Source organism: Anolis carolinensis, chromosome 1 (genome assembly GCF_035594765.1).
Source record: "Anolis carolinensis isolate JA03-04 chromosome 1, rAnoCar3.1.pri, whole genome shotgun sequence".
NCBI lineage: Eukaryota > Metazoa > Chordata > Lepidosauria > Squamata > Dactyloidae > Anolis > Anolis carolinensis.
The window spans coordinates 13,308,805-13,334,359 of NC_085841.1; the positions used below are offsets into that span (position 1 = coordinate 13,308,805).

General features: G+C 40.2%; 1 protein-coding gene across 7 annotated transcripts in view; it reads left to right on the forward strand.

Annotated features, from left to right (window-relative positions):
• Positions 1-25,555, forward strand: part of rtn4 (reticulon 4) — a 91,633-nt gene that overhangs the window by 58,159 nt on the left and 7,919 nt on the right. For 6 of the 7 annotated variants that reach the window (XM_062968841.1, XM_062968842.1, XM_062968844.1 and 3 more), the window contains 2 exons: positions 9,600-9,807; positions 14,616-14,754. In XM_062968841.1, the coding sequence (XP_062824911.1) occupies positions 9,600-9,807; positions 14,616-14,754 (347 nt within the window). Of the gene's footprint in view, positions 1-4,735; positions 4,849-9,599; positions 9,808-14,615; positions 14,755-25,555 lie in introns of those variants that run through there. The other variant, XM_062968848.1, reaches the window with a different exon arrangement.

The window sequence follows — 25,555 nt, forward strand, 5'->3', positions numbered from 1 at the left end:
CTACCAATCCTCAGGTGCTTTGTGATGTTCACAGGTGTTTCTGTCACCTGATTTGTTTCTGGTTTTTAGGAGTAACCGTTTTAGGACTAAGGAGGACATAATGATGGTAGATGAGTGTCTATCTCTTTAGAGTGTCTTCTGCCATGACTTCCTGAACATGGAGAGGTAAAGGGAGTCTGGTTATGAATGATAACCCATGTTGGGACTTCAGCAGGTAGATTCAGAGGATGGTGTTGTTGATTTGCTGTGGTCTTGATGTTGACATATGTTGGTCAGTGGAACATTATTTAGTAGTTTAGTATTATGTTTGGCTCCTAAAAAATTCAGGAAGGTTATCAACGACTCTAATATGAAATTTTGAAGAGCCATTGCTCAAAAGAGTAGGTTAGTAAACTAGATGTTGCTCTCTGTAAGGGAGCTCCTTAAAATCCCTGTTTTGTGTCTTTGAGGTAACACTCTGAGATAGTTCAGTGAGAACAGTTTCTGGTGTGACATCATAATACTTTGTAATTATTCATAGTCAAAACTCAGAGCTTTGTGATTTGTTGTGCCCAAATTATATCTAGCCTTTCTGCCAGCACAGGACCCGTGCTTGATTGCATCAATAAAAAAAGACAGAACACACACACACATAGAATACTGTATATGAAAGTTTAAAAAACATTAACTAAACATGGCCACCCACTGGGAGTGCTTTGATTGCATATTCCTGTGTGGCAGGGAGTTGGACTGGAAGGTCCTTGCAACTGTGATTCCACTGAATAGTAAATAGCAACAGTTAAAAATAGATTTAAAAAAATGTGCATTTAAAAAGATGCTTCTGCTAAAGGTAAAGGTAAAGGTTTCCCCTGATGTTAAGTCCAGTCATGTCTGACTCTGGGGGTTGGTGCTCATCTCCTTTTCTAAGCCAAAGAGCCGGCGTTGTCCGTAGACACCTCCAAAGTCATGTGGCCGGCATGACTGCATGGAGCGCCGTTACCTTCCCGCCGGAGCGGTACCTATTGATCTACTCACATTGGCATGTTTTCGAAATACTAGGTTGACAGAAGCTAGAGCTAACAGCGGCCACTCCTGCCGCTCCCGGGGTTTGAACCTGGGACCTTTCGGTCTGCAAGTTCAGCAGCTCAGTGCTTTAACACACTTCGCCACCGGGGTTCCTGCTACTGAGAATTAAAATCCAAAGACCTACCTGAACACAAAGGATTTGAAAGTAAACAAGGGGTCAATCAAATCTATTGGGAGTGGCCACCGAGAAGGCTGTCTCACCTCTGAGAGTGGTAGGACAGAGAGGAAACCTTCCTCCAAAATATCTTCTCCATTAGGAATGGTCCTAGAAGGAGAGACTGTCTTTGAGATAGCCTGGACTCAAGCTACAGAGGACTTCAAAGATCAGCTAGACGTGGCCTTTGCTAAAGGCTCAAAGAACCCAGTTGCTGATTACAGAAGTTTCTGGCCAAAGTTTACCCTGAAACCCATGGGAATGGTATCAGTGGTTTCACTTTTCCTTCTCTGACGAAATAATTTTTTCCTAAGAATTTTCCAGGTCCTCAAGCCTGTTCTGTGTCTACTGCTGGAAGTTACCATAGGGTTATCCTGGCAGATTCCCAGGGATAATAATTCTCTAGGAATTTCCTGTGTTTTCCAGTACTACTCCATTTCACAATAGAGTTGCTATTATCCACAGTTTCCTGTTTCCACATGTTGAGGAATGGACACCCATCATTACAAGGGTTGTATTCTACTTAATATTACTGTGGCACTGTGTAGTTTTTTTATCAAGCCCAAAATATGTATTTATACATAACATTGTCATATCTTGTTGCTTTTTTTGACAGAGATATAACTACCCATTTGTTCCAGAACATCAGTCTTTCTGTGCATGTTTTGTGTGGTAGCCAAGCAGTATCAGAAATGATAACATATCCAAAGCATGGCCAGATTCAATCAAGATCTGATCAGCTTATCTCAGTTTAGTTTGATTTTGAGTCCTAAAACTCGCATACGAAGACCTTTCACCCACCATCGGGGATGGAATTCATAGTTTGTTGTTCTGAGACTCTTTGTGCTTACCCATTTCTATCCCTTATGGATGTACAGAAATGCCATGAGACACGTCAATGCTTGTGAAACTCCGAAATCAAGAAAAGGAGCAAAGCCCAAGGGATCTGTGGATGAACATACTTGGTACTTGCAGAATTCCTTAGTGTTCCCAAGTGGTTGACTTTGGCCGTTTCCTTACTCCAGATTTATACATGCCAGGCTGAAGATATTCTGTGCAGAATTTAGGAGCCGTGTAGCTTTGCTAACGAACTACAATAAAGCTTCTAATCACAAATGTTTTGCAGATTGACATAAATACTATGTAGACCAGACATAGGCAAACCTCAGCTCTCCGGGTGTTTTGGACTGCAACTCCCACTATTCCTAACAGCCTCAGGCCACTTCCTTTTCCCCCTCAGCTGCTTAAGCGGTCCATCCCAAAAGTGATCCTGTTGTGGAGTTTTCTTGTTAATATGTGCATAGAAGAACTTTGCCCTTGCTTTCCTCTGAGGCTGAGAGAGCGGTGCTTCCTCAAGGTCTAATGATTTTCTATGGCTGACTTGGAAATGTTGGTTTCCAGAACACCAAAACCACTATACCATGCTAGCTCTTTGTTATGATATAGAAAATAATAATAATAATAATAATAATAATAATAATAATAATAATAATAAAGTTGACACGATACGAGGATGTAAAGATCAAACTGCAAAGACTCTGGCACAAGCCAGTAAAGGTGGTCCCAGTGGTGATTGTCACACTGGGTGTGGTGCCTAAAATCCTTGGCCAGCACTTGAAAACAATCGGCTCTGACCAAATCACCACCTATCAGTTGCAAAAGGCCAACCTACTCAGATCTGCACACATTATTCGCCAATACATCACATAGTCCTAGACACTTGGGAAGTGTCCGACGTGTGATCCAATACAATAGCCAGGATAGTGATCTTGTTTGTTGTTTACTAATCTTCTTGTGTATATAATAATAATAATCATAATCATCATCATCTTTATTTATATTCCACCCTATCTCCCCAAGGGGACTCAGACAAATTTCCAATTGTTACTTTAATTCTACTTAGGACTCTTCCAGACAGGCCCTATAATCCAAGATCTAACCCCAGGGTTTCTGCATTCAACTGGATTATTGAGTCTACACTATACTACCAGATAATCTGGGATAACAGAAAGCTGGAATCAGATCCTGGAATGTAGGGTCTGTCGGGAAGGGCCCTAAGATATATAGGGAACATCCTGCAGATTTTCATGTTTTCCAAAATAGAGAAATATTGCTTAACCCTTCAATGTCTGACCATGTTGTAATCTGCCTCGAGCCATGAAGAGAGGCAGGTAACAAATAAAAGTTGTTATTGTGTTGTCGAAAGCTTTCGTGGCCGGAATCACTGGGTTGCTGTGAGTTTTCCGGGCTGTATGGCCATGTTCCAGAAGTATTCTCTCCTGAGTATTCTCTATATACAAGTATTCTCTATATATTGCAATATAGTCGTATAATATAATATATTGTATGTGTATATACTTGTAAACCGCCCTGAATCCCCTTCGGGGTGAGAAGGGCAGGATATAAATGTCGCAAATAAAGCAATATTCTCTCCTGGTGTTTCACTCACATCTATGGCAGGCATCGTCAGTCTTCACAACTTCTGAGGTTACCTGCCATAGATGTGGATGAAACATCAGGAGAGAATGCTTCTGGAACATGGCCATACAGCCCGGAAAACTCACAGCAACCCATTATTTATTTATTTATTTATTAAATTTTCATAGATGAAAAGAAGGGGATAGAGATGCCCTCATACTCCAAATCCATTGTTTAACATTTGTTTAAATCAGATATATGTTTAAAAGCATCAGAATGTGCAGCATTTCCAGAGGTTTTCCCACTCTAATGCAGTCTTGCAATTGTGGAACTACCCTGTTTCTCCTAAAATAAGACATCCCCAGAAAATAAGACCTAGTAGAGGTTTTGCTGAATTGCTAAATATAAGGCCTCCCCCGAAAGTAAGACCTAGCAAAGTTTTTGTTTGGAAGCATGCCCGCCGAACAGAACACCAGAGCATGTAGGATTGGTAAATGTACGTACCATAAAGTGTTGTACATGGAAATAATGGTAGTAACAAGAAATTCTTGATAGGGTTCACAGTTTGTCTGGTTATGCTGGTTTGTGATGACAACTACTGTACAGTATATAATAAATGTTCATTTTTTGTTCAACAATAAATGTGAATTCTTCTTCATGGAAACATAAGACATCCCCTGAAAATAAGACCTAGAGCATCCTTGGGAGCAAAAATTAATATAAGACACAGTCTTATTTTCAGGGAAACACGGTAGTTCCCAAACCAATGTTGCAATCCCAGCTTGAATTGCAAATTGTAATTAAACAAGGACAGTACCACATAGGCAGCATCATCCAGTACATTTTATGATGTGGTCCTCTCTTCTGAACACAATGCTGCCTGGCGGCTGTTCCTCCCTTTTCTCCGTTTCTAAATGTGGAGCATAGCTGTATAGCTGCAAACATATGTTCTGCATTCCAAGGAACTGTGGTGGAAATAGCTATCGGGTGATGTCTTGTATATTCCTCGGTAGCCAAGGAGTTTCTTCATTGTGTGTCGGTGAGACGGGGCAGCAGGCAGTTGCACACACACACACACACACACACATGCACATATATATAGATATCTGGTGACCTCTGAGTGCCCTAGCAGGAAGTGGAAAGGTTTGCTTGTCAGCTGTGCAGGGTCTGTGCGTGTGCAAGCGACACCCTCAAAATGGATGCCAGAAGCGGTGAGCGAGCGTGAATGCAGTGGTGTGTTTGTGTGTCAGGTCTTAACAATGGTGTGCTTTGGGGGATTTGTTTCGTTTCCCCCTCTTTGTAGCCAGGCTTCCCGGTTTGGCTTGCTTTCTCCCCTGCCTTGCTTGCTTTGATGGGGAAAAATGTACAGAAAGAGGGGATAGATGTAAAATCCTCATTTTTGCAACAACAGCTGCAAATTGCTGATAAATATGTACATATACATAAAAACACAGTCTTAATAGGAAGATTGCAGGGCTCTGGCTTCCCAAGAGGCTTGCATTTAAAGAGAAGGGGAAAATTGTAATTGGATGAGCTCCGTATGGCAGGCGCAATGCAACGCTGGCCATGCTATTTTTAGACAAACCCAGCGACGGTCATTGCTTACCAAATGTAGTCAGCAGTATTCGCTTCTGAGCAGGACCTTTGTGTTATTTGGTTCTTTTCAAGAATTTACTGTTCCTTCATCAAAATGCATTGTACTCTGGGCATGTGCTGATTGAAATATGTTTTCCCTGTCTGTCTCTTCCTCTCAAAGGATACATTTGTCTTGGATGAAATACAGAGCCTTTTCCTTTGAGATATCTATGAATCAATTGCCATAGCACTGAAAAATAGGTCTGTTACAGTTGTAAAGTCTTGAGGAAAAGGAGGCAAACAAATCAGAAATCTTGGTTTAATTATTGTACGTAAGCATAGAATTGGTTATTATATGTACATGAACTATTAATAAACAAGTAAAAGATCCAGCACGTTATAAGTATTACAATCGGTTGTATGAACTTGTAGAGACATGTATATATAATAAGCCATAATAATACTTATAACGGCTTTTTTTTACTTGTTTACTAATACAGTAGAGTCTCACTTATCCAACACTCACTTATCCAGCGTTCTAGATTATCCAACGCATTTTTGTAGTCAATGTTTTCAATACATCGTGATATTTTGGTGCTAAATACATAAATAAAGTAATTACTACATAGCATTACTGAGTATCAAACTACTTTTTCTGTCAAATTTGTTGTGTAACATGATGTTTTGGTACTTAATTTGTAAAATCATAACCTAATTTGATGTTTAATAGGCTTTTCCTTAATCCCTCCTTATTATCCAACATATTCGCTTATCCAACGTTCTGCCGGCCCGTTTATGTTGGATAAGTGAGACTCTACTGTAGTTCATGTACATATAATAACCCATTCTGTGCTTGGTACATACAACCAATTGTTATCCTTACTGTGTAGGGACTTGTATATAGTAAAGGTAAAAGGTTTGCCCTTGATGTTAAGTCTAGTCAAGTTTGACTCTGTGGGTTGGTGCTCATCTCCATTTTTAAGGCGAAGAGCCGGCGTTGTCCGTAGATGCCTCCTAGGTCATGTGGCTGGCAGGACTGTATGGAGTGCCATTACCTTCTTGCCAAAACGGGATCTACTCACATTTGCATGCTAAGTTGGCAGAAGCTGAGGCTAACAATGGGAGCTCATCCTGTCCCACAAATTCGAACTGCCAACCTTCTGGCCAGCAAGTTCTATAGCTTAGTGGTTTAATCCACTGCACCACTATTCCACTTGTATATATAATAACCTACTATTATACTTAGGATATGCTCATTTACTTGTTTGTTAATACGTGATGTTTTTGACACTGAAGTTAATCTTTTAATAGTTTTGCATTCTGTGAATTGTTATTTACAGTAGAGACTCAAGTAACTGACCAAAAAATTAACTGGAATTACATACTGCATCCACAAAGCTGCTTTATAATACAGTAAAACTGTGTTACATTAAGTTATGTTCATCATTATTGGTCTTAGTTGGCTTTTAATTATTGTACCTCAATATTACTATCAAGTCAATATAGAGTTTAGGCCTATTTTTAATAGTAATTCTCAAGCAACCAGAAACTACATTTATCTGGCATCTACGAATCCCCATTGGTGCCATTTAATTGAGAGTCTAGTGATTTTAACAACGAAAGCTTGGCTTGAGTTCCCAACTGGGGAAAAGGAAGGATATAAATAAATGTCACAACAATGAACACATACGTTATATAAAATTAATATATTGATTGCATTTGGGGATCTGCAGGTTAGGTTTTAGCGATGGCAAAGGATTCGTTGCAGAAAAACACAGGATTTTTGGGGATGTGTCTAAATTGATACAAAGCTGGACTTGGAAGACATTCATTCATATATTCGCCAATAACTTGTAAAGCAGTTTAGAAGCCAGTCCTTTGAGGCTGCTGGTGCTTTGCATTTTGTTTTTTTTCCTAGCACAAGCATGCAAATAATAATTGAACAGCCCCCTCTTACATGCAGTTATGGGTGTGGGTTGCTGCAAGTTTTCCGGGCTGTATCGCCATTATGGGTGTTTTTGTTTCTCACCAATAGCCAATTTGTAATGGAGCCGGCTCTCAAGAAAGCCTGGCCTTGAGCTGATAATTGCTTGAAGCTGATAATTATTGATGCAGCTCCTACTGAAAGCCAGTGTGGTGTTGAAGTTTGGGACTTGGACCCTGAGAGATGTGTGCTTGGTTTGAGTCCTTGCTTGGCCATGAAAACCCATTAGTGGGTACCTTTGGGTAAATCACACTTATTCAGCCTCAGAATGCTATGGTGTGGATTATACTTGGATACTAGGGATTTGTTGAACGTTTGAGTATGTGCTGTTCTCCTTTAACTGCAGTTATAGATATGATTCATATACTAGTGAAGCACATGTTTCATTGAGGAACAAGGTCAAAATACATAGCAGTTTTCACTGCTACATTACAACTCAATTTAACACGTCTCATGCATATTCATATTTGGAGCATTTGATGCCCTTGAGTATGCTGGGTTTTGCCCAGTCCTATTTGCAATGGAAGCACTAGAGGATTGGAAATGTAGTACTAAGTGGGCTTAATATAGATTACATTTTGGGGAGTCATGTTCTCCTTCTCAAAAAAAGAATAGAACTGTGCATGAGCTCTGCAGCGTCTTAAGTATGAAGCAAATTAAGTAGTAGAGAAGATATACAGTGAATGTCACAACTGGTTGAATTGCAGTGTCTCCTTGAAGGTGTTGTTCACACTTTGCCCTGAGCCTCTTAGCTTGTGTGGGTTTGGGCCTGATTTTCTCTTTTGCAAATCCCTACACCGTATTTTGTAGGAGGGTCTGGTGACTAACAAAACCTTTTCTGCTTTTATTAGAAAAAACATGTTGGGAAGAAGCTTTGTTTTTGCTTTGATAGAAATCTATTGTTTGAGTAAGAAATAAGTCACCTGAACAAGCAAACGTTGGCAGTGCTTGTTCCGGGTTGTCCAGGAATCTGAGGGCTTGTATTTGTTACTTCTACTCCCTTTCCCAAACCATAAGCAGAGCAAATTTATATTGTATTGATAGCACAAGAATGCACTTCTTTTGCTATGAGATTGGGGGCTATCATTACCTTCTGGCCAAGTGGCAACCTCCATCTGGATAGAGCAGTGGTTCTCAATCTTCCTAACACTGCGACCCCTTAATACAGTTCCTCATATTGTGGTGACCCCCAACCATAAAATTATTTTCATTTCTATTTCATAACTGTAATTTTGTTATTGTTATGTAGGATGTATTTTTTATTCACTGGACCAAATTTGGCACAAATACCCAATACGAACAAATTTGTATACTGGTGGGGTTGAGTGGGATTGATTTTGTCATTTGGGAGTTGTAGTTGTTAGTATTTATAGTTCACCTGCAATCAAAGAGCATTCTGAACTCCACCAATGATGGAATTGAACCAAACTTGGCACACAGAACTCCATGACCAACAGAAAATACTGGAAGGGCATTGACCTTGAGTTTTGGAGCTGTAGTTCACCTACATCCAGAGAGCACTGTGGACTCCAAACAATGATGAATCTGGACCAAACTTGGCACAAATGCTCAATATGTCCAAATTTGAACATTGGTGGAGTTTGGGGAAAATAGACCTTGACATTTGGGAGTTGTAGTTGCTGGGTTTTATAGTTCACCTATAATCAAAGAGCTCCTCAAACCCCACCAACAATAGAATTGGGCCAAACTTCCCACACAGAGCTTTCGTGACCAACAGAAAATACTGGAGGGATTTGGGTTCCTAAGACTATCAGAAAGATGTGTTTTCTCATGGTCTTTGACGACCCCTCTGAAACCCTCCTCGCAACCCCCCCTCCCCGGGGTCCCAACCCCCAGGTTGAGAAACAGGTTGAGGGTTAGTATCATAATGCTAAGGGAGGAAACAAGTGAAATTTGATAATTTTATTACCTTGGTGTCCATGGGAGTTGGATTCCAAAATCTCCTTGGATACCAAATTCTGTGAAGGCTCATGTCCCATTGTATACAATGTCATAGTAAAGTGGTGTCTTTGAAGTTTTTGGATTAAAAAAATATAAGCCATGGAGGGCTGTGTGTGAATCCATGAATCCAGAATCTGAACATATAGAGGGCTGGCCATATAGTTGTTATTCCCCACTTCAAGAGCTTGTTGTTAAACTTCTGTAGTCATTGGGTGTGGTAGCATTGCATGTCCTGTATACCTAATTTCTCTTGAAAGATACAAATCTTAAGTGTGAATGTATATTTATGTATGCATGCTGGTTTTGTTATGTGAGGGGTGTATGGTCATGCATTTGCCTGTATACAGTCAGACACGTTTGATATATTTATGAAAGTTGTACTGATCTGTGCTGATACTAAAGAACATGCCTTCTAACGACCTTTCCTTTAAATCCCTCTAGTTGTTGACCTCCTTTACTGGCGAGACGTTAAGAAGACGGGCGTAGTGTTTGGAGCCAGCTTGTTCCTCCTGCTTTCTTTAACGGTGTTCAGCATCGTGAGTGTAGTTGCTTACATTGCCTTGGCTCTCCTGTCAGTGACCATCAGTTTAAGGATATACAAGGGAGTTATCCAGGCAATCCAGAAGTCTGATGAAGGCCATCCATTCAGGTGAGCGCATTTCTGCACTATTCACAGTTGGTATCTGTTGCTGATGAAAGGATATGCAAGGTTGTGTTGCCTCTTTTGGATTTTTTGAAAGTACAGGTTTAATTCATATTGAAGTATAGAGCTTATTTCACAGCCAACCTTTTCCCCAATTATAATTATTAGGCCCAACTTAGATTTCACAAATTGAATCAATGAGAACCTGCTAAGGCAGTGTTTACTTGAGTCCCATGGATTCAGTCCGTTTCTTCTTGTTGGAATAAACAGTAGGACTTAGGCCTTTGTTACTGAATTCCTGCATAGTCTTATTTTTAATCAGATTTAATATAACATTGAGGACATTGTAAGAGATGAAACTTTGTGCCAGAATTTGAACTCTATATTTGAGGGCAGTAAGAGAGTGTGTAGTTGGGTAGTGCTTAGGCAGAATAGCCAAATGCCACTAGTGGTCACCTCCAAATAGATTTATTACATAGCCCAGCAAAGAAAACTTTTTTTTTTTGATGTCTTGGTTTTTGGCCGGTGTCTGGGGTTATTTGGGGCACTGATTGAGAAAATTGCATTGGATAGACGATATCGGCCCTAGTTTCTTGGATATGGCCATCATGATTTTCTATGGGTGAGCAGATGAAGACTGGTATACGGCATATATTCTGTATCTCAAAAGGGAAGGAGATAGGGAAAGACTGGTGCCATTTTTGGAAACAGCAGGTCAAATATATCCAGAAATAGGTCTAACATTTGAGGCATCAGAATATATGTTGGCCAGTGTTATGTGTATGTGGCCACTGTGACGTAAGAAAGTCCAAAAAGAGCCAGCGCTATCAAGCAGCCATCCAGAAAACTTCTCCCCCGTTATTACCCACTATCTGCACCTACAAGTGCTGCAAGAAGTGCAGGCTGGATCACTGTCTAATCATTTTACACATCCAGGATTGCCATCTATTCACTTTAGAGTCATGATTAGTTTTTGATTTTGTAAGTAAGACCCATCACATCTCCCTCCCAACATATGCAGTTGTGTTAAGCCCAATAATTTTATGTCATATTACATTTACCTGTATTAATACCTACATTTATTCTAGTTTTTTCTGTTATTTTTATAAGTTAACAAAACACATCAGCTTGTTTGTGATATAGGGCAAAAAAGAGGACCTATGTTTTCTTTCAACTAAGTCCCAATTACATAGGCCTTGCTTCTATGTAAGTATCCCTAATTGAGAGACAAGACTTGCTTTCTGCCATGATGTTGTGTTTTTCTTAAATATTCATCCAGTTTCTCTAATCCTGGCCACAAGTACATAAGAGCTATAGTAATAATAGCTTATCAAAATCAGCTAAGGGAAACTCTGTACCCAAGCCTATATCTGAACAGCTTAAAGTCTTTCTTATGCTGATCCTCCACATAGCTTTGTTCCATTTCTCTCAGTGGGCTGACCATGTCATCCTTCTACTTTTTTCTTTGACAATCTCCTTCAATGTGTTCCAGACTTTGTTCCCTTTTTCTTATTAGGTGCATAGTTGTGGTATGTAGTAGTTTTGTAGATACCAGTCATGTCTGTTGAAAAGACTAAACTCTAGAGAATCCTGTCTTAGTGTCCACAAGGAGCAATGCTAATTGCATGTTGTCCCATCATTCCTACTTTTCTTCTCCTGTAACCAGAGTACGGCCAGGAAGAAATACCTTTGTATCAGATTGTGGGCTCTTGGGTTTCTGTTGCTCTCCAAAGAAGTCAAGGTCTTGAGCAGGGGTCCTCAAACTTTTTAAGTGGAGGGCCGATTCACAGTCCCTCAGACTGTTGGGGGGCCGGACTATGATGAAATAGTCCAAAATTAGGATTGTTGTTGTTGTGTGTCTTCAAGTCATTTCAGACTTAGGTCAACCCTAAGTCTAAAGTTTAGGACAGAGGTCAGGTAAATGACCTTGAAGGGCCTTAGTTTGGGGACCCCTGATCTAGACGATCTCATAAGACCATAGGTAAGCAAAGAGCCCTCCAAAGACCATCTAGATGGTCTCATAAGACCATAGGTAAGGAAAAGGACCCTCAAAGACCATGTACATGATCTCATAAGGCCATCAGAAGACCATAGCTAAGGAAAGGGACCCTCAAAGACCATCTAGATGGTTTCATATACCATAGAGAAGGAAAGGGCCCCCCAAAGGCCATCTAGACAATCTCATAAAACCATAGGTAAGGAAAGGGACCCTCAAAGGCCATCTAGATGGTCTCATAGGACCATAGGTAAGGAAAGTGATCTCCAAAAGCCATCTCCTAAGGCCGTAGCTAAGCAAAGAGACCTTCAAAGACCATCTAGATGATCTCATAAGACCATAGGTAAGCAAAATGACCTCCAAAGACCAGGTCAACCCTAAGTCTAAAGTTTAGGACAGGGGCCAGGTAAATGACCTTGGAGGGCCGCATCCAGCCCCCAGGCCTTAGTTTGGGGACCCCTGGTCTTGAGTGCCGTCTTGAACCTGATGATGATCCTAGCTTGTTTAGGAGTAACAACCTACAAGTCCTCATTGAAATTTAACACAAAGATTTGTCTTCATGTTGAGTAACTGGCCACTAAAGTTACTTCTTTAGTAAAGTTACTTCTTTAGTAACTTTACTTTAGTAAATTTACTAAAGTTACTAAACAGCCTGAAAAGGGCTGTTCGGCAGTGGAACTCTCTCCCCCAGACTGTGGTGGAGGCTCCTTCTTTGGAAGCTTTTAAGCAGAGGCTGGATGGCCATCTGTCGGGGGTGCTTTGAATGTGATTTCCTGCTTCTTAGCGGGGGGTTGGACTAGATGGCCCATGAGGTCTCTTCCAACTCTACTATTCTATGATTCTATTCAATGATTCTATGATTCTTGTGGTAGGCAAAATTGGACAGCAGACACATGAGTACTGCTTGTAAACATACACAAGAATTCCAGATTTTTGTGTGCTTGTGAAAGTAAACATGGACTTTTATGGTTTCATTAGTCTTGCTTTTAGTACGTTTTGGAGGCCCCCAATTAGAATAAATTTTACTGAGATACAGTTTTCATGTAGTTTACATTGACTTATACAAAGTTGTTAATTCCCATCTATGAGTAGGAAAGTTGAATATTTTGAATTTGCATTGAATACATGTTATTAACCCAGTTCTCATTGAGTTAGTGAGGACTAACAATAGAATTTAGAACACTTGCTTCATTTTATTTTATTGCTAAATGTTTAATCTAGGGATTGGGGAAATTCAGTTCCTGTTACCATGTCCGAGCTTCCCAGAGCCATATGGTGCCACCCAGTATCTTTTTAGAACAAAACAAACATGGAGAGCAAATCAGATGTAAACTTGCTTTAGCTCCTAGATCAAAGACATTACCTCACCTGGATCAAAACACAGGTCAAATAATTGCAGGTGTGGAGGTCGTTTTTGGCCACAAAAAATTAAGACATACAGGGTAATCATGATGATGGTGATGGTGATGGTGATGATGATGATGATGATGATGATGATGATAGAGTTGGTGGTTCAGGGGCATGGCTCTCAGATGTCCCATATAGGGCTAGTTTGCCCCATATGTGTGTAGTTACCATTTTTGCCCTCATCCTATCCTCTCTTCCTACTAATTGGCATGTCTTAATGATGAAGCACAATACTGACACTCAGTGACTATAATGTCTTTTCATACTAAATGATTGCCCAGGAACATCTATAAATATTCACGGCTGTCGTAAGGCTGCCAAACTGAATTGTGTGGTCTCTGTACAAAAGACAGCTTTAGTAACTTTAGGGCACAGTTACTATGAAGGACCCTACCCTATCCTTACAAGAAAGAGCTAACATTTTAATGAGTAGAGCCAACATGATACAATATAATCTTTTTACCTTAGAGGAACTCTTGTAATAATTTTCAGGTCTCAGTGAACCACTGTATAAACATGAATATATATGTATGTATATGTATGTATGTATATGCATATACGTATATACGTATGTATATGTATGTATGTGTATATATACAGTAGATTCTCACTTATCCAAGCCTCGCTTATCCAAGCCTCTGGATTATCCAAGCCATTTTTGTAGTCAATGTTTTCAATGTATTGTGATATTTTGGTGCTAAATTCGTAAGTACAGTAATTAAAACATAACATTACTGTGTATTGAACTACTTTTTCTGTCAAATTTGTTGTATAACATGATGTTTTGGTGCTTAATTTGTAAAATCATAACCTAATTTGATGTTTAACAGGCTTTTCCTCAATCCCTCCTTATTATCCAAGATATTAGCTTATCCAAGCTTCTGCCGGCCCATTTAGCTCGGATAAGTGAGACTCTACTGTATATACTTTCATGGGAGTTTGGGATGCAAAAAGTGAAAACACTGATTTTTTTAGAAACAAAATATTTGAGAAAACATATTACAACAATCAGATTCTCTATTATAGAAGGCCACTCATTGGGAATAGATAAAATACCTTTTGCAGTTGTTAACCCCAAAAAAGATACTGGATTTCGTTGGTTAAGTCTTCCTTAACGATGTTATTGGTTTGCCCTTGGCTAGTCCGCTTTAAATTGTCGGGCTTTGTTTCTTCAGTTTAATTGCAGTTTAATTAACTAATCATGCCAGTTCTTAGAACTAGCAAACAATTTAACTGCCACTTCTGTGCCTAATTTATTGAACGGTCCATGCATAAAGCTTGTTCATTTGCATGTTTTTGGGTACTTTGCCCTTCCTCTTGTTCCCATTGTGCTTTGACTGAGAATTTGGAGACTTTAAAAAGCTCCTGTTGCCAAACAGAGTCTTGTGAATGGCATTTTCCCTTTTTCCAGGGCTTATTTGGATAAAGATGTCGCTGTGTCTGAAGAGATCGTCCAAAAATACAGCAATGTTGTGCTCGGCCACTTCAATAGCGGAGTCAAGGAGCTCAGGCGCCTCTTCTTAGTGGATGACTTAGTGGATTCTCTAAAGGTAAGACACAATTTCAGTCTTTCTTGAGTGTAGAAATATTACAGTGAACTGGTGAGAATGCTAGAAAGGGACAGGAGGAGGAATGATATCCTAACTGGCCTGCAGTGACTATAGGATGGAAGAAAACCACATGGACCAACATCTTGAGTTTGAAAACTCAATAATGTTGGACCCATTGCAAGGGACTACCAAGATGACACCAGAGAGGCTTAGGAGATTTGCTATCAGTATAACTGGAGGATGCTAGAGTAGATTTATTTATCTATTGTGTCAGAAGCAAATTGAGAATACAGCTATAATGTATACAAAACAACAAAGAAATTAAAAAACTTGGCATTATGCTAAATATCCTTTGACCAGAAGCTGGCCACTTGGAGTGCCTCGGTGTCACAGTAAGAAGGTCCTCCATTGTGGATGTGGCAGAGCTCAGACTACATTGTAGTCAGTGGTCTGTGGTTTGCTTTTCTCCACAGTAGATCAACCACTATATCAATGAGGGAGCTTTCATTGATCCTGAGTCAGGATCAAAGGCTGGAGCAGGCTGGAGAGCAGCTGCAATCAATCACTGCAGTGAATCACTCTGACCAGGAGGTCATGAGTTCGAGGCCCGGCTCGGAGCCTATGTTTGTTTGTCTTTGTTCTATGTTAAAAGGCATTGAATGTTTGCCTATATGTGTAATGTGATCCACCCTGAGTCCCCTTCGGGATGAGAAGGGCGGAATATAAATGCTGTAAATAAATAAATAAATAAATAAATATGACTCTATATGTTTTGAAGTTCTAATGAACAGTTGAGGGCATTTTGGCTTCTACACAGCTGCTACCTTAAAGCATAGCTCATTGGCCAGTAATTGTGGTGCAAGGATTTGTATTTGAGATTCATTGTTTAGAAGAATCTTGCTTTAAATATGTTATTGAGGAGCATATGTAATTAAATGATATCACTAGTAATTGATACAATGTAAGGAGATGTGTAAAGAAGGGAATGGCATGGGAATATATGTGGGCCTGTTCAGGTGACTTATATGATGCATAGTGTCTGGGAATGGGGAGTGTTCACTTTGTATACAGGGGTAGGTATCGTGTTGGCCTTTCCAACTATTTTTGGAATTGTAGTTCCCAGTATTCCCTGCGATTGCTTGGTTGGCTAGGGCTGCTGGGACTTGCAGCCCAACAATACTTGAAGGGCCACTCATTTCACCCTTCCTTGCATTTGTATGTCTTCCCAGCTGAACATGAATGCATTATTTAGATACAACCAGGTAATCAACAGCATGACTTGGTATCTTATACATCAGGCATGGGCAAACTTCAGCCCTCCAGATATTTTGGACTTCAACTCCCACATTTCCTAACAGCCTAGCAGCAGCTACGAATTGTGGGAGTTGAAGTCCAAAATACCTGGAGGGCTGAAGTTTGCTCATGCCCTGCTACACATCGTGTATCTACATCTGAAGCTGCAATGCAGATGTTAGAGCCAAGCATCGATATCTGTTCTATTACCCCTCTCATGCATTGTCTCTAGATGTAATTAAACCTGTTCAAGCAACTTTTGTTGAACAAGCCACTTTCTAATATGCATTGTCATCCTTGTACTGAAAAGCATTACAAATCCCTTTAGTGGGAGTGTTACACAAAGCAGTGGTATCCATGCAACTTTTTGAGTATCAACCATCTCCCTAGTGCAAATTCATTCTCATTTACTTAGAGGTGTACCTTATTAAGTTGGGTAAAATGCTGGACATTTCACCCAAGCCCTCTGCTATAAAAAAAATCCCTTTTGCCTGTCAGTAAAATCTTCCTCCTTCTCCTGGAGTAGTTGTCTCTCTCACTCGCTCAGCCTGCTGTTCTTGAATGCCTCGAAAGCCTTACATAACTATGCAGGTTTATATGCTGTGAAGCACGTAGAAAGTGCTTCGGGAAGAGAGGAAAAAATGCTTGGATGCTTTTCTGATGCCTAAAACCTTGGTCATTGCTAGAGTAGTGCAGTCTAAACTGCAGGGCAATGGACTTTTGAATTTTTCATAGACTTTTGTTTACACATATTCAGACTTCAGAGTATTTTCTAATAGCTTTTGGATTTAAATTTAAGAGGGTTGGAATTATTTATATAGAAAAATGGAAAGACAGCCTAAACATACTAAAATTTTTATTATGTCAGATTACACCAGGCATGGGCAAACTTTGGCCCTGAAGGGCCGAAGTTTGCCCATGACTGATCTAAAAAAGTTGATCTAAAAGAGTTGGGACTATTGAGTTGTGACTAGTATTTGGGTACAGGTTGGTGCATCCCCTCCTTGAAATCTGAAATGTGTGGCATATAACAGACACTTACAGATTTAAACTTGTCTGAAGAAAGACAATTAAGAAACTTGTCTCCTTTCCATAGGAAGAGAATTTGAGAGCCTGGGAACTAACATAGAGAAGGACCAACTTATGTTTCCTATTCATGCCAAATTTAAGCATTTGCATCTTGCCAAGAATCACAGTTTATAACAGAATAACAGTGTAAACAATTGAAATTACAAAGCAGTAAAAATTCAATTTATAAACATATAACTTTCTAGCTAAACAATTAAATCTCTGAGAGCAATCACAAGAGCAGCAAATTAGGATTGAACTCATGCTAGAAACCAAGAGGACTAAAATGAGGCTGTCATAACTTGGACACATCATGAAATTATATGACTTGTTGAAAAATACAATAATGCTCCAGCATAGTGCAGTGCTTTAATCTTTGGACTACAACTCTGGAGACTAAAGGTTTGAATCCCAGTTCAACTATGGGAAGCCATTGGCTGATCTTGGCCAAGTCACACTCAGCCGCAGAGGAAGGGAAAGGCAAATCCTCTGAGCAAATCTGACCAAGAAAATCTTGTGACAGGTTCACCTTAGGGTCGCCATAAATAACTCAAAGGCACTCAACATCAACAAAGTGGAAGCCAGTAGGAAAAGAGGGAAACCTCACTGCAGGTGGATTGAATCTGAAGCCATGTCCTTGAGTTTGTGAGGTCCCTCATACGTAGAGTCCCCCTGAACTGAATTCAACTTGGCTGCAAATAACAATAGAATAACAGTTAAAAGCATGTACATGTACAAATGGGATGAAATCATTGGGTTCCAAAATCTTTAATGAAAATGCATGTTTCAAAGTAGGTTAAACATTGCAAAGTCATTAAAAAAAATCCTATCTGTATACACTGTCAGAACAATTATGTCATTATCAGATAAAACAAAATGGAATCCTCATTGACCCTGTTATTGGCAGGAACAACAGAGGAGAAGATAGGAGAAGACAGGACCAGTGGTTGGTTCAAAGTGTTGATAGGAAGGACCTTGTTATTAATTTGTTGTCAAAGGCTTTCATGGCTGGAATCTCTGGGTTGCTGTGAGTTTTCTGGGCTGTATGGCCATGTTCCAGAAGCATTCTTGCCTGATATTTCACTCACATCTATGGCAGGCATCCTCAGTAAGTCCTTTTGGCTGCGAGCAATTGTGGCATAGAAGAATGATCAGGGAGCACAGTAGATGTGCTTTCCTGGTCCTTAGTTTTCCAATCTCCCTGTGTCTTGGAACAGTTTCTCCCTGTAGAGATGTTCAATGTGTTGCTGAAGGCTTTAATGGCGGGAATGCTTCTGGAACATGGCCATACAGCCCAGAAAACTCACAGCGACCTTGTGATTTCTTGTATTGGAGCATTCCGGCTGAGAGGTGGGTTTGGTTAGTGGTGACTCAAACACTGTTTTCCACTGTCAATACAAATACTTCTGCCGTATTTATCCACAACCATGACAGAGCTGAAAGATCAACTGTCTCCTTATCAGAAACCTTCAGTTACTGCCTGGTACTCTTGTGTAATTATTGACTGATGGCTATCTGTTTTATTCTCTTTACTTTATCTGGCCGAAGTTGCTTCGTGGTGACTTTGTGGGTTTGGAATTTCAATTGTCTGGGTTGGTCCATTTGCTGATGTTTCCCAGTTGGAATCAAGTTGTTATCTTATCTTACTCTGCTTTATCCTTGAGCCAGCCTTCAGTAGCATAAAATAAAAGTCTAAGGGATCTAAGCCTAAAATGCATGGGAAGTAATCTGTGGAAGTTGAAATGAATTGGAATAATATTCTTGGGCTTTGCCGTATTTTCATTGTTTAATGTTAAGACAATCAAGAGTTCTGTAAGACATCCACAACACCTTATCTCAAATTATCAAAGACATGTTGCTTCTGAATGTGGGAAGTTCATTTGGCTGTCATTTGATAAAGAGGAGACCAAGGATCAGGAACGTTTGTGTCCCTGTCAGTCCAGTTGAGGCTCAATACTGTGGGCGAGAGAGACGGTCTCTCTCTTTCCATTTCCAATCTTTCCTAAATGAGAAGCCATTTAGGAGGAGTATGCTGGTGATCAGTTGTCACAAAAATTGAGACCTCAGTTTGCTCCTCTCCAGTGTTATGCATCTTGGTCAGTAGAGATGAAAGCAGGTGAGGCTGCAGAGAAGAGGCCATGGGCCAGTTCCAAAAGTGCCTTGGATCAATTAAAGCCCACAAATAAGGGATTTCACATCTCTGTCAGCATTAAGTGGACTTCTCACAATCTTTGTCTAATCCCAGTCCAAAATTATAGGTCATTGCTTATGTTCAGTAGCAATGAATTCCATATTCATTCAGTCAAACTTTTTTTGCATTCTGCCCTTCTCCTGATATGTTAGCTCATAATATAGGTTATAGGAAAGTGTCGAGTGAGGCCGTCATTGTCCTATCAACCAACAGCATGACTCATGGGGAAGCAATGTTAAGAAAAGTGGAAGGTTGAAGGGGTTAAAAAAAGGAAGACAGATAGATGTATTCACTCAAGGAAGCCATGGCCCAGAGTTTGTAAGACCTGAGCAGGGCAGTTGGTGATGGGATCTCATTTATAGAGTTGCCATAAAGTAAAATTGGCTGTGAGTAACAACATAGTAAGTCGCCCTTGACCAGGATCCTGCTAATGTCTCTTGCAAGCATACATTTCAACACAGATGTGATTGGATATGTAGAATGACCATATTCTGTTTAAGGCCATACTAGTGGAGTTCTACATGTGATATCATTTTGCATGATTGTCCATTGCACATGGATGCTTGTGGATTTTGTACATGAATGTGCACTGCGACTTAGTGGTACAGCTCACTAATTGGGCATCGTTTAATCAATTGCCACTTAACTCTGAGCATACAAGTATGCTGAATCTTGTCAATGTAGCCCTCCTTTCTTCATTATCCTTCTATTTCCATCGCTGACTATGACTGTTCTAAAATGTTGAGAAAAGGAAAATCAAACCCTATCCTTTTCCTCAACATCATTTATGTGTAGTTTTATAAAGTCTTGCATCTGGAGGCTATGTTAGGTTATGTATATCTAGCTATCCATCCTATTCCATGTTAGAACTTGGGTTTCTTCTAAAGGGAGAAGAGATCCTCAATGAAGGATTTATAGCCTGAAATGTGTTGCTGTATCCTGTGCCGCTGTAGAGTCCCTGTGGCATCATTCGCTTGTGCAGATTTCACCTTGAAAATGCCCGCCATTTGTTATATAGTGTGGAAATCACTTCTCTCAATTACTGAAAAATCTGTACTATTTGCCAGTTATTTTCTGGACTCAATTCATGGTATTGGTTTCAACCTTTAAAGCTCTTAATAGTTTGGGTTCTGACTCTTAAGGAGCAACATGTCTCAGTATGAGCTTGGTTGGTGTTAAGATTATCAGGTGACTTCACTCTGAAGGAAATCCTTGCAGAGACCCATTCATTTGTACTTGAGAAAAAGATTTCTCCATTAAACCCAAATTCTGGAATGCATGCTCTCTAGAATTGGACATGGTCACAACTCTTTCTGTTTTTTAAAAAATCTCAAGATATTGACTTCAGTTATAGTTTGTAAGTGGTGCTTTTTGTCTGATTCTGGAGCTTTTTGGTCTTTACACTTTCAGAAAGGTGGTATAGAAATATAATGAATTAATATATAGTCAGTGTTCCACATTTGTTGGGATTAGGGATGCAGGGCCCTTTCAGAAATGGAAAAACTGCAAGTACAAAACTCATTTTTTTTTACCTAAGAGAACACCTCTTTGGAAATGACTAGGTCCTCCAGTGTTACACTGTGATCAATTTCTGCTGGATATCGATCGTAGAATCACATCGTAGGACTTGTGACTACGTAGTGTTAGTCACTTTGAGTCCACTTTGAGTGAGAGGGATATAAATACTAATACTATTACTAGTAACAATAAGTACAGCTAGCCTTCCTTGATTTGTATTATCGAGACTGGGAAATGCAGGTGACTTGAAAGATGCCAGTTTCATCATTTATTCATTGAAAGAGATTAGTCCAACATGGGCAGAAAGTAAATTGAGATCTATCATTAGATCTGTAGTTGGATGGTAAAAGTTTTGTTCAACAAATCCAACAAGCAGACTCCTTTCCCAGTCCCTTCTCCATATTGCATGAAATAGCTTATGGATAAAGTAGGAGTAGAGCTTGTCCTCGACTGGAAGTGTACAGAAGTTCCTCTGTGCTACCATTTGGTTTTGGACTCTGATCCATGGATCTCGAAGTCCTAGTGAACAAAGTCTCACATTACATTCACTGAACTATAAGTCACCCCTGGACTAACCAACAGCTGCCTGAAAAGTCTTGCCAAGTGGATCAGATCTCAGGGGCTCCCAGCTATGTTGTTATGGGTAACTTGGCTAGAGTTGGCATAACAACTAGCCCGAAGTCTCTGTATTTTGTGGATCTGGGTAGGGCTTCCGGAATCTGCATGATGCTGAAGAGGAAGGGGTTGGTGGGTTTAGTTGTAGCAACATTTTATTAAGTTCTGACCTACAATGAGTAAGCTGAACCTCTTACTCCCAAATAATTTGTGTATGCATTAAATACATTTTGAGTAAAATCCCGTGCCAGTTGGACATTTTGAGTACTTTCACAGATGGGGCCAGTGTATGGATGGCTCTTTGAATAAATCAAGCCAAAGTAAACAGCAGTTCTGTTCTATATTTAGGAGGGTAACCCTGACTGTGAGTCAGTTGCAACACTTTAGGACACCTTAAAGGCTAAAATACTCACTGTGGGCATGAACTGCCTTGAACTATGGTTGGAATTTTTGATGTGGGCTATGCTCTACAGTTGATTCTCATTCAACTTCATTCAGTCTTTTGGGTACTTTCAATGTTTAATGCTGAAACATCTCAACTGTTTGTAGCTTTACTTTGCCTTGCTGTATATGTAGGACATGCCTGTGGGTTTCCAAGAGAAAGCTGATCTCGAAAACATGGCTGTTTTATTAGGAGCAGATATGATTGAATGCCAAGATTCAGATGATAAAAGAAGCAATGTTTTAATATGGAGCTTTTGCATGATTTGCCATGTATGTGAAATAAGGCTCATAAATAGTACATATGTCATGAAGAGTTTTTGATGCATTTCTCTGCAGCAAAGAGTTTTTTTGCTGTGCAATAAAAGGAGTGATAGTTCTGAGCCAAGAAGAGCTTTAAAAATCTTCCCTGAATTAATCACTCTTCTGTCTTATGTAGACTGTCATTTGACATCTGAATTGTGCCCAGGGAAGCTGAAAAGTGGCTTGGTGTACCATAATATGAATGGATAACACCTGATTTGCTTTAAGCTGTGATTTAAAAAATGGTGTTGTGAAGTATATTTGTAAACCATGTTGTTTACTAATGGTGGATTGCTATAGTGTTCATTTTGACCAACCATAGTTATAGAAGTTGGGTCCAAACTTGGTTAACATAGGAATGGATCTCTGAATCATGGTTGGGCAATAACATGGTGTCTGATATGATGTCTGCTTTGGAAACATAGTTGACAGAGATGTAAGAAATTAAATGAGGAGCTCAGTCTCCACCTTCTGATCAGTCATGTATGTGACTACAGGCTCATAAATAGTATATTGCTAGCAAACTTTTTAACATTTTTACTGACTTCTGAGACATAGGCATTGTCTACCCACATATTTTACAACCATTATTTATTTTTAAAAAACTTAAGACTTGAGAGAGTAGGATTCATCCTAATTCAGCACCCAGTTACCATCCCATTGTTGTCGACCGCGTTTGGGGGATCGGGCCCCTTTAGAAGGGAGCCGATCCGGTCCTGAGGGAACGGACCTTGGCGAAGCCAAAAGGAGAATATAAGCCGCAATACAACCTGAAGCCTGAAATGAAGAAGGTCCGCCAAGTTGAAGGAAAATCCGCCAAGGAGTTTTTATTGAGCAATTCAGCTGAAAAGGACGCTAATAGCGATCATTCAATCTACTAGCGTAACATATGTTTCAAATAAAGTCATATTTATACAATGTTTCGGTCTGACAGCCCTTTGAATTTCCCGCCCCGCTTCCCTGCCCATCTGATCGCGGATAGGCTGAGAGTTGGAATGAGGCGGGCTTTCGTTTCCCGCCTTGCTCTGCTGGCCCAATGGGGAGCCGCTTTTTGTCCCTATTTGGGCCAATCAGAGAGGAGGAGGCGGGAGCTATTGAGACAATGAGGTGACCGGACAGGAAATATCAGATTAATTCTGGCCCAGCCAATTTCTAAAGGAATTTATGACACCCATCAAGGATGTCCGGGGTCCTGTCACGTTCACAGATTTTAGATATGTCTTTGGGGTGTCAGACGGGAAGTGGTGATGGGTGGTGATGAGCCATCATTGACGGCCCCACAGGGTGCCTTCCTGCGGCGTCCTGGCCTGGGATATGATAATGTTTGCCTTGGGGGCGAGTCACCTTTAGGAATTTGGTGACTCGCCCTATATTGTCCATGCGATCGGAATGAGATTGGATTAAACTGTGGCAGATTATCCCTTTGTTTTTGGGAAGGGAGGTCTGGGTCATAGGGCTAGAGTTCATGTTGGGGTCATAATATTTCCCATTTGATTTCATGATCTGACAATTATATGGGATAAAATGAAAATTAAAATAAAGTTGGAACATAAACCCTGCTGGGAAGAATACATATTTTCCGGGGATCCCAAAGAGTATAAATACATATAGGCAGATAGATAGATTTCAAGGAAATAAAGGAGAATCCATAAAGGTAGGTGACATTGCATAAAGGGGAATCATGAATGATATAAGCAATAGAAAACATTTGATAAGGACGAAGTTCACAACATCTGGGGAACCCGATATGGAAATTCATACAACAGTGAGTCATGAGAGTGTCCAAGTACATAGAATATGGAAATTCACAAATACATGAGGAAAAAGAGTTCATAAGGAATTCATAGAGATGGCATGGGAAGGGGCACATGTGGGTTGCAGTCTTTGGAAGTATAAGATTTCATAAGTCCAGGGGTAGGTCTGGGGAAGAGTGTTCTTCTCCTTCATAAAATCATGAAAAGTATGAATGAAACATGGAGGGCACCCGTCCGGGCATCCCCTGGCAGCTGTAGAGGGCGAGGGTCCTTGGAGAACTATGTCTCCCCAGCGAGAGAGCGATCCCCCCCATCCCCAATTCACAGAAAGGGGGTAGGTATCTCTTAAACCCTTTCCGCGGGCTGCGGGGAGAGGAAAATCCGGGATAAGGCAGCAGTTTAGCTTGAAAGGAGCCGTCGGTCCCGTTTGACAGTCAGCTGTTGAGGTGCTGAAAACTGGACCGATTCCGGTTCTGCTGGTTGTCTTCGAGTCAGGAGCCTTAGAAAGGGTTAGGACTAAAAGAGGAGCGTTCTAGGGGTAATTTTGATAGAGATATGAGCCAATTTATATCGACCGCCATGTTAATCTATGGCAGAGAAACCTCAACCGGAGTTAAAGGGACGAGAGAGAGAGAGAGAGATTTCATGCGAAGGAAGGAGTCAGGGAAAGATACAAAATAACCAGATAGAGAGTGTTACTGTTAAAATAAATGTTACTTTTATTGGGGGGATTTGTTACACAGTTCAGGGAAGAGGAAAATGAAGAAAAAAAAGGTCTTTTAATAATAGTCTGTTGCGGTCCCGCTCCGTTCCTTTGGTGGGTGACCGGCGGAACTCTCCGCTGCGTTTTCAAATCAATTTGAAAGTCGGGGTGACGGTCATCACCATGTTGTGCTTTTTCTATGTTTGCACCAGATCTAAGAAATCTGTGCTGTATTTCTAAATCCTGGTATTTTGATTGAGACGTACAATTGAAGTTGAATTCTTAACAGTGTGTTTATTGTGTTTATTTGCTTGTTACTTACAGTTTAAAGCTTTTAATTTGCAGTTGTGGCTTATGTTGCTTTTGATGGCAAAGGAGAAGTGTCTCACCTACAAACAGCTCACACAAGTCGAGCATTTCTCTTTATTGCTGACAAGCCATGCAGCTGTTCATTTTTTAAAACATTCTCCGTATCTTAGATTTGCAAGGGTGAACAATGAAGACTAGCTACTTGTAGGATTCTTCTTACATGTAAAGGCACTGAATTACTTCTTTGGATTGCGGAAGATTCCTTTTACATACACGTGACATTTGATGATCTGTGTCAATAGAGGGCCACACATTTTTGTGGTTTTAGAGGCAAGCAGAACTAGAGGACAGAGAAGGTACATTCTCTCACACTTGACTTGAACAAACAGGCTGGAATAATTGAAATCTATAATAATTGTTTACCGATAATTGCTAGAGAATGGAAACTGTATTGACCATTGCTTGCCAAGTTAACTGCTGCATCTGTAACTGTAATAAGCTTTCAGAGAGAATGGGCAGCTTGACCTAAACTTCAAGAAGCAGGCTGTTAAGCAGAAACTTCAAAGCAGAAGAGGTGGGGATGACTCTCGAAGGTGCAATAAATCT